Raw genomic sequence first — 9,891 nt, forward strand, 5'->3', positions numbered from 1 at the left:
TTTACTTCATAGTATTTACCACAAATTTTACTGAAATGTTCAGTATACATGTTTATTGATTAATTCCATCACTACACTGTAAATTCCATGAGAGTAAGGACATTATCTGTTTTGTTTCCTATGTACCATACCTCTTTTTTTGTTTGTTTGTCTAGTCACTAAGTCGTGTTGGACTCTTGCGACCCCGAGGATTATAGCCAATGAGGCTCCTCTGTCCACGGGATTTTTCAGGTAAGAATACTGGAGAGGGTTGCCATTTCCTTCTCCAGGGGATCTTCCCAATCCAGGGATCAAACCCAGATCGCCCTCATTGGATTCTTTACCACTGAGCCACCTGGGAAGCCCATAAGCATACCTGGAATATGTATTAAATGAATGAATGAAAAGAAATGAATGAATGAAAAGAAATGAATGAAAGAATGAGCAGTATCTACTGTGTTCCAGGTACACATAGAATTCCACACAGAACTTCTAGCTCTGACCCTTTTCCAGGCTCTCCTACAATATGCATAATACTCTTTCTTCCACATGGAGTAATCACACCCCATCCATCTGCCCAGACTGTCCCAGTTCAGTTAGGTCTCATTTCCTCCAGATGGTTTTCTGCATCCCACTGTGCATATTAAGTCTCATCAGTCATGTCTGACTCTTTGCAACCCTGTGGACTGTAGGCCACCAGGCTCCTCTGTCCATGGGGATTCTCTAGGCAAGAATACTGAAGTGAGTTTTCATGCCCTCTTCCAGGGGATCCTCCCAACCCAGGGATTGAACTTGGGTCTCCTGTCACTCCTGCAGTGCTGGGGGATTCTTTACTGCTGAGCCGCCAGAGAAGCCCACCTACCCTCTGCTAACATAATCTCACATGTACAGAACCTCCCGCACTTTATGTCCACCCCTATGCCGCAAATTCTGCAAGGTAGGGGAGCATGACTCTACTGATCACTGTGGTCCCCTAGTGCTGAGCACAGTACCTGGCATAGAGTGGGAATTCAATAAACACTTTGGAATGAATATATCATCTCATTCAATCTTATATAATTTAAATTTTATCAGGCTCCTGTGGAATATTATATCTATTTTATAGATAAGTAAAACAGATTCAGAGGAAGATGAAATAATGTGCTTAAAGTTATAATATATTGATTGTAAGCGGTGAAGCAAGAATTCACACCAAGACTTTTTTTGACTCCTTTGATTGAAAATGAACAAATGAATTTTTAAAAAGTATCTGCTGTGTTCCAGGTACACAGAGAATTCCACACTGAACTATACATATTTAGAAAACATTCCAATATATACTAGAATAAATTCCATATTGGAAAACATTCCAACATATATTCCAATATGTATTGGAAGATTTTTAGAAAACATTTCAATTTATACTGTGAAGGATTGCTGACAAAAGGGAAATAAAGTAATAAAAGTAGTTTTCTAAAAGCTTAACATGTGCCAGCTTCTATGATCAGTGCTTTATGTGAACTCTTTTAACTCTTGACAAACACTCATGAAATATGTATTATCTCTATAGATGAGAAAGTTAGCCTTGAAGGGTTTAAGCAACTTACCCAAGCTTCATAGCCACTAAGAGGTGAAGCCAGGATTTAAAACCTGGTTGATCACACATCAAAGCCCACACCCAATGCTGCTTGAAGTACAGCTAGAGATTAGTTAAAAGTGAAGTTGCTCAGTTGTGTCCAACTCTTTGCGACCCCATGGACTGTAGCCTACCAGGCTTCTCTGTCCATGGGATTCTCCAGGCAAGAGTACTGGAGTGGGTTGCCATTTCCTTCTCCAAGAGATTAGTTACCCTGAAAGAAAAAAAGTGTCCACAGTAATGAGACTCATTTTGAGTCACATCGACTGCTGCACTGTTTATATTAGCTGAAATTTCATGTAGCCTGAATACATATTGATTTCCAGGCATCTGGACAACTACAGAAAATATTCACAAGGCCCTGGCCCAGGATACTTTGGTGAATACCCTGATGCCCATGAAATAAAATAAAAAAAGAAGAGAGTGATTTAAATTTCATTAGGCTCCACTGCCTATTTCATCTGTTTAGAGAAACAAACAGACCCATGTAATTATTCTGTATGTTTGAGATCTTCACTTGTATTTCTTTAACTCCCCCGCCCCAAGGGACTTATGTTCATTCTTCATTGGTGGAAATGTTGGATTGGAAGTAGTATAAAAGCCTTTGGGTATCTTAATTCCAAATTAAATATTTTTTTTTTTACTTTTTAAAAAATTTGTTGGAGTATATTTGGTTTATAATATTGTGTTAGTTTCTGGTATATAGCAAATTAAGTCAGTTATACACATACATATATCCACTCTTTTTTGGATTCTTTTCTCGATAGGTCATTACAGAGTATTGAGTAGATTTCCCTGTGCTATACTACAGATCCATATTAGTTATCTATTGTACATATATGTGTGTATATGTCATATATACACATATATACACACATATGTGTGTATATGTCAATCCCAATCTTTCAATTTATCCTCCCCCACTTATCCCCTCTGATAACTGTTAAGTGTGTTTTCTTACATCTGTGACTCTATTTCTGTTTTGTAAATAAGTTCATTTGTGCTATTTGTTTTAAATGTGGGTATTGTTGCTTTACCATGTTGTATCAGTTTCTGCTATACAACAAAGTGAATCAGCTATATGTATATATATTCCCTCCTTCTTGGATCTGCCTCCCACCCACACCTCATCTCACCCATCTAGGTAAGTGGTATAATGTGATGTCTATATTTCTCTGTCTGATTTATTTCACTCAGTATAACCATCTCTAGGTTCATCCGTGTTGCTGCAAATGCCATTATTTCATTCTTTTTATGTCTGAGTAATGTTCCATTGTATATATGGACCACGTCTTCTTTAGCCATTCCTCTGTCGATGGACATTTAGATTGCTTCCATGTCCTAGGTGTTGTAAACAGTGCTTATCAAAATGGGTGCTCAGTTTGGAAAGATTTTTTTTCTGATGGGCGAAGTGAAGTCAAGTCACTCAGCTGTGTCCGACTCTTTGCGACCCCATGGACTGTAGCCTACCAGGCTCCTCTGTCCATGGGATTTTCCAGGCAAGAGTACTGGAGTGGCGTGCCATTTCCTTCTCCAGGTGATCTTCCCAACCCAGGGATCGAACCTGGGTCTCCCGCATTGTCGGCAGACACTTTATCGTCTGAGCCACCAGGGAAGTCCCTGTAATAATACCGATCTAGGAATTAGAAAGCCTGACTGTGCCACTAGGAAGCTGTGTGACTTACATATGAAATTGCTTTGTTTCCTCTCTGGCCCTCAACTGCTGGGGATAATAATTACAACAATCTCAGAGGAAAATAATAAGGATTGAATTTGTCAATACTCATAAAATGCCTAGAGAAAACAGTCTGGTTGTTATTTAATATTCCACTTCTCTTTCTGGGACTCAGTTTCCTTATCTGTAACATGAGTGGATTCAGTTTGATGTCAAAGTCCTTCCTAATTCTAAAGACCCATGAAATAAAAGTGATGAAAGTCACAAACAACAATTTTAAGAGAGTTATTTTAAGTATATTAAAGGGAATCATAAACATTATGAGAAGTGAAAGATGTCAAAAAAGTACCAAATGAAACTTTTAAAGCTGAAAAATTATAATAACCAAAATGAAAGATTCATTGAATGGGCTAAAAAAAGATTAAATATTGCAGAAGAAAAGATCAGTAAACTTGAAGTTGTGATAGTATTTCCAAAATGAAACAGAGAAAAAATACTGCCAAAAACCATTTTTTAAAAAAGAAGAGAGCCTCAGGGCCCTGTAAGATCATATGAAGTAGTAAACTATATCTACAGTCAGAAGGAGAGGAGAGGGTATGGGGCAGAAAACATATTTGAATTAATAAAAGCAAATTTCCCCCCAAATTTGATGTGAACTATAAATCCACAGAATCACACCAAGGCACATCATAATCAAACTGCTGGAAATCAATGATAAAATATTTGAGTCCATTTTTAAAAAATGTTTGATACACAAAGAATAGCAAAGTAGACTTTTCCTCAAAGACTATACAAGCCTAAGATAATGGAATGATATCTTCAAAGTCATGTGGAAGGGAAAGATGAAACTTTTCATGTAGAATTTCATATTCATCAAAGATATCCTTCAAAAAAGGCAAAATAAAGAGCTCTTCTGACTAATAAAAACGGATCATTCTCTCACCAAAATTCATTCTGACCACAAGAAAGGTCAAAAGAAGTTTTTGGGGAAAATAATAATGGTATTAGAAGTGAGATGATATTATTTGAAGGTAGGCTGTGATAAGTTAATGATGAATGTTGCAAAGCTTAGAGTAACAGCCAAAATAAATAAATAAAATAGAATCACTAATAAGTGATTTGGAATTAGAAAAAAAAATAAATCCAAAAGAAGACAAAAAAGGAGAAAAACAGAAACAAAGAACAGATGGGACAAGTAGAAAACAAATAGAAAATCAGTAAACCCAAACCCATGAGTATCAGTAATTACATCTTATATAAGTGGAATAAATACTATGATTAAAAGACAGAGATTGTTAGACTAGACAATAAAGTAAGACCCGCCTATATGTTATCTGCATGAGTCATACTGCAAAATATAAAGAGTCAGATAAGTTAAAACAAAATATTGGGGGAAAAATCACCATGCACAGCCCAGGGATATGAAAGCCTTTTGTAATGATAAAGGGGCAAATCATGAATAAACCTGTATATAGATAGATAATAAGAGAGCTTCAAAATACATGAGGCAAACAACTAAAAGGAGAAACAGATAAATGCAAAATATAGTTGAGGACTGCAGCATCTTTCCCTCAGTAATTGTTAGACAAGGAGGTGAAACTTAAGCACTTTAAAAACCAACTTAATGACTTAAAACTGCACCCAACAACAGATGAGAGCACACTTTGAAATACCCGTGAAATATATTCACTAAGAGCATATTCTTTGTCGTAAAACAAATCTCAATAAATTAAAAAGATGGAAAAAATCTTTTAACTTTTTAAAGCAACACACATGCTGAAATGTATTTTTTGTGTAAAACACATAAAAGAGAGTCATGATTTTTGAGCTGAATATTATAATGTCTTTTCATCAACATTATCTTAAAATATTTTTTTCTCAAGCAATTCCATTTTTCTAAGAATTTATAGTAATGGTGTAATAACACACAGGCTGTATAGTTTATAATAATGGTAAATATGAGCTTATAAAAGTAAATGTATACCATTAAAAATGTAAATATATACCATCTGTTTTCAATATTAGTGTTTATATAAGATTTTATTTGAGAAAAATAGTTATTTATTTTGCCATTGTTAAATTTTCTTAAAGTTTGAAATAACAGACTAATCCAAAAGATGCATACTAATTGGCACATTACAAATTTATTCTCATTTTTATCAACCATTGGAGAGAAGAAAATACCCCAAAAATGACAATAACAGTCACATAGCACCACTGGTAACAGCTGTCATTGAATGCTTATTAAGTACCAAGTGTCATTTTAAGTACTTTTATGCACTTAATTGTTCCTGTTACTTGCCTCCCACTTTACAGCCCAGAAAACTTGAATAACTTGCCTAAGATCACACAAATAGTACATGCTGATGCCAGAATTTGAACCCAGTCAAGTTATTTCACCATGTAATTTTGCATTTGCAAAGCCAGGGTCAGACAGTCTGGTTATAGACACAAGACCTTGTGATTTCCTACTTCAGCATTTTGCAACATATTTAATTGGTTCTCTTTTGCCTTGACTTCAAATTTGCCTCTTCACTGGTCTGTCTTATTTGATAAGTTCATCAAACATCAAGACTCTTTGTTCATTTTCAAAAAGGATTACAATGATAAGCTTTTATAATTAAGGGTATCTCAGCAGAGATTTCCTTTACCACAGTTCTCTGGCCTTTTATCTTCTAATTATTAGAGATGAATTTTCTGATTTTTCAAAATGGTATTTGCTTGAAATACAAGTTGCAAATTAACTGCTTGTAAAAATGCCTTTCCCCCTTCTGAACTGTTGTTAGTTAAAGGAAATCTCTTGCTTAGCATTTAAAAGCAATAATGATTCAAAATTGAATCATCCAACAAGAATTTTAATAAAATTGCTCTACTTGAAATTTTCAATGTTTAGGAGACAGGGACTCCTTTAAAACTATCCCACGGGCAAAATAAGAGGCTATTTAAGCACTACAAAATACTTGATGTTAAGATTAAAAAAAAAAAAAAACACACATGAAGCCAGTTTGGGATATTCAAGATAAAGGAATGCATAAAATGCAGCGTACATAGATAAATATCTCTTCCATTCATTCCTCCATAGCAAAAGGTTGACTTTCTGGAATGAAATGACTCTATCTTTATAGTCTCTTGTGTTTCCCAAGAAAATTTTATATACTTTATCTAATTTTATCCTCCCCCAAACACTATGAGATGTGTATTCTTATAATTCACAAATGGACAAGCAGAGGTTAAATTGTCCAATATCATTCAAGAGAATTATCATTTATTAAGCTGAATATATTTTATATCCAGGATCTTATTTCATGTTCATTAAGGCTATCCAGATGGTGCACGTGGTAGAACCGACCTGGCAATGCAGGAGACATAAGAGATTCAGGTTCGACCCCTGGTTGGGAAGACCCCCTGGAGAAGGAAATGGCAACCCACACCAGTATTCTTGCCTGGAGAATTCCATGGACAGTAGAGTTTGGTGGGCTACAGTCCATGGGGTCGCAAAGACTCGGACATGATTGAAGCAACTTAGCTAAACAACTGTGCTAAGCAACTCTTACAGAAGAGGTATCATCATTTTCATTTGACCAATCGAGAAGCAAGTGAAAATAGATTAGGTGATTTAGTCCAGATGACCCAGCTCCTAAGTCTTGGATTTGCACACAGGCCTATCTGACACCAAGTGAATGCTCTTTTTACTGACCTGGAGTCCTTCACTGAATTAGCAATAGCGTGGAAAAAGAGTCACGTTCCATCCTATAACAGCCTGTTGCAAAAATGACAGCAGCTCATTTCCCGGCTAAGTAACCCTTTAAACTGCAAATTTTGCAGAAGCTTTTGGCCAACTCACCAGTTCACCTTCTCCTGTATGGTTACCCCAGGCTGATAAGTCATCAAAAATAAGAGGAAAAAAGCAGCAGCAAACATCTCATCCAGGAGCTACCAACCTGTGTTACCTAGAGAGCAATAAAACCACTCAGGGAGTTGGAATAAAAGACATCTACAGTCTGGGGTCTATCTAATGTTTGAAACTTAAAAAAAAAAAAAAAACCAACAAAAAAAAAACCTCACTTGATTCTCATTCAAATATGGTTAATTACTTACTAGGGTATTGATTAGCCAAATGTCCTAAAATCCTAAACACCAAAGGCCACTGCTCCTCGGATCTTTGGAAAAACAATATATATATGGTTGAGGAAAGGAGGATATTTATAATAACTAATATCAGCTGAGCAGAGGGATCTTATTTTCAGAATGAGGCAAAAACCAAAGCAAGATATAGCTCCAGAATTCATGATCTTTTCAAGTAGCTGCTGGAATTTCTAAGGTCAGATCAATTTGTTTTGTAAGACTGAAATAAGGCTAATACTGGCATTTCAACTCAGTCATAAACAGCCAGCAAAATACAGGAAATGCTACCAGTTACATGGGGAAGTTCTCCAATGTATTGCCAAACATCTGGGGTCTGAGAAATGTGGATAACTGAATGGGCTTTCCACCTCTCATCCAGACATTGGGTATCATTACCATCTTGTTTTTGTTTTTTACCTTTTTAAAAATATTGGAGTATAGCCAGTTAACAATGTTGTGATAGTTTCAGGTAGACAGCAAAAGGATTCAGCCATATATATACATGTATCCATTCTTCCCCAAACTCCCCTCCCATACAGGCTGCCACATAACACTGAGCAGAGTTCCCCTTGCTATACAGTAGGTCCTTGTTGGTTATCCATTTTACATATAGCAGTGTGTACGTATTCATCCTAAACTCTCTAATTCTTCCTTCTCCCTATTCCTCCCCCTTGGCAACCATAAATTTATTCTCTAAGTCTGTGAGTCTGTTTCTGTTTTGTAAATAAGTTCATTTGAATCATTTCTTTTTTTAGGGTCCACATATAAGAGTCATACAATATTTCTAGCATATTTGTGTCTTCAAGGAACCAGTTGCCTTAAATGGACATCTCCAGAAGCATCCTCTAGAATTTCAACAACAACCACACACTAGACTGATGGCGCCATGTCTACATATCTTCTCCTACTCGTCCAGACATAGTCATAAATCAATTACATAGAGATGGTTAGATAGAAAGATAATAATTGAACGTGTGTCAGGCATTTCATTTGACTTATTTTACTTAATCCTCACACTAAGTTTACGAGATGGAAATGATTCATTTCATTTTGCAGTTGAAGAAATGAAGATCCAGAGAAGTTAAGCTGCTCAGGAATAGACAACTGTCTTGATATCCTCAGCAATCATTAGATTCTATCATTAGCAGGATTGGCCAGTACTCTCATTATTCATCTCAAAATTATTTTTTAAAAATGTACTGAATAGCTTGCATGCCTAAGAAATCTGTTCGTGGTTTAATTGTGGAGATTTAAACAAGGTCCTAGGTTGTTATTATCTCTATTTCTTCAGAGATTAAGGTGCAGTTTGACAGAGGTGAATACCAATTATTCCAGGCCCTAGAAACCGCGCCCCGTCCCCCACCTGCCCCGTCTCTGATTTCTGTGTCTCTCTTCCTCCCTGTCTTTGTTTTGACTCCTGGGTCCTCTTGGCTGTAATTTTACAATCCTTCTGACCTATTTGGAAAACTCTGTTCTTTTACTTTTTCCTCAAGTAATCTAGTCATGATTAATACCTCATAATGCTTTTACTGACATGTGGATGTGATGGGAGGTGTTACATCTGGACACCCTAGCGGCAGCTCTGGGAGGCACACCTGGAACCCACTTCTTTCCACCAACTCCCTAAGTGCCTCTGTCTTCCCTCTAGGTCCATCCAAAGTCCAGAGTCTGAACCAGGTCATCAGCCCCCCGGGGCATGTGGCTCAGAGTTTCCTTCCACACTTCTGCAGCGATTCTCATAAGGAGCAGACCTTTCCCTATGACAGGGGTCTCAGTGGCAATAACTTTGCCCCTCGGGGAATATTTGGAAATTTCCAGGGACTTTTATGGTTGTCACAACTTTGGAGGTTGTGTGGCTGGCATCTAGTGGGTGCTAAACACCCTACAGTTCAGAGGGCAGGTCCCCCAGCAAAGAATTCTCCAGCCCCAGATGTCAATAGTGCTAAGGTTGGGAAATACCACCAAAAGAGTGGTCTGCTCTTCCCTGACCGCTGGAATCCTGGTGAATTAAGTTTCTTTTTCTTTTTGCATGCAGATAATCTTGTCTTTTTTGTTAGATCAGTTCCTTCTTGGCATTCCCCTGTGCAAGTCCCCTCAACCAGGACTTCAGTGGCACTCAGGATTCCTCCTTAACTTCAGGTAACTTCTCTCACCTTCCACACCTCCAACTTGCTTCCTTAAATCCTATAATATTTTCCCTCCAAGCTTCTCTCCTTCACTTTCCCTTTGATCCATTTCAGGGCCTTGGCTCTCTCCTAAACTTGTCTAATAGACTCCTAGGGTGCCTCTGTTTCACCTCACTCCAACACTCCCTAGGCATTACAGCTGGATTCACCTTCAGGAAAACTGGATCTGGAAACATCACTCTCCTGCTCAAAGACCTTCTGTGGATCCTCCATTTTCTGTGAGGTTAGAAGTCCAAATTCCTCCATAAAAGCCCAATCCATCTTTGCAACCTTATCAGCCACAACCCTCTAATTATCCTGCACATTATGGT

The 9,891-nt window shown here is 37.3% G+C and overlaps 1 protein-coding gene across 2 annotated transcripts in view; it reads right to left on the minus strand.

Moving 5' to 3' along the window:
- Nucleotides 1–7,269, minus strand: part of C8A (complement C8 alpha chain) — a 78,696-nt gene extending 71,427 nt beyond the window's left edge. For both annotated transcript variants that reach the window (XM_040231051.1, XM_040231052.1), the window contains exon 1: nucleotides 7,114–7,269. In XM_040231051.1, the coding sequence (XP_040086985.1) occupies nucleotides 7,114–7,190 (77 nt within the window). In that variant the 5' untranslated portion in view covers nucleotides 7,191–7,269. The remainder of the gene's footprint in view (nucleotides 1–7,113) is intronic.
- Nucleotides 7,270–9,891: the final 2,622 nt, after the last annotated feature.

The sequence above is a fragment of the Oryx dammah genome, unplaced genomic scaffold (genome assembly GCF_014754425.2).
Source record: "Oryx dammah isolate SB20612 unplaced genomic scaffold, SCBI_Odam_1.1 HiC_scaffold_28, whole genome shotgun sequence".
In the NCBI taxonomy this organism is placed as follows: Eukaryota; Metazoa; Chordata; class Mammalia; order Artiodactyla; family Bovidae; genus Oryx; species Oryx dammah.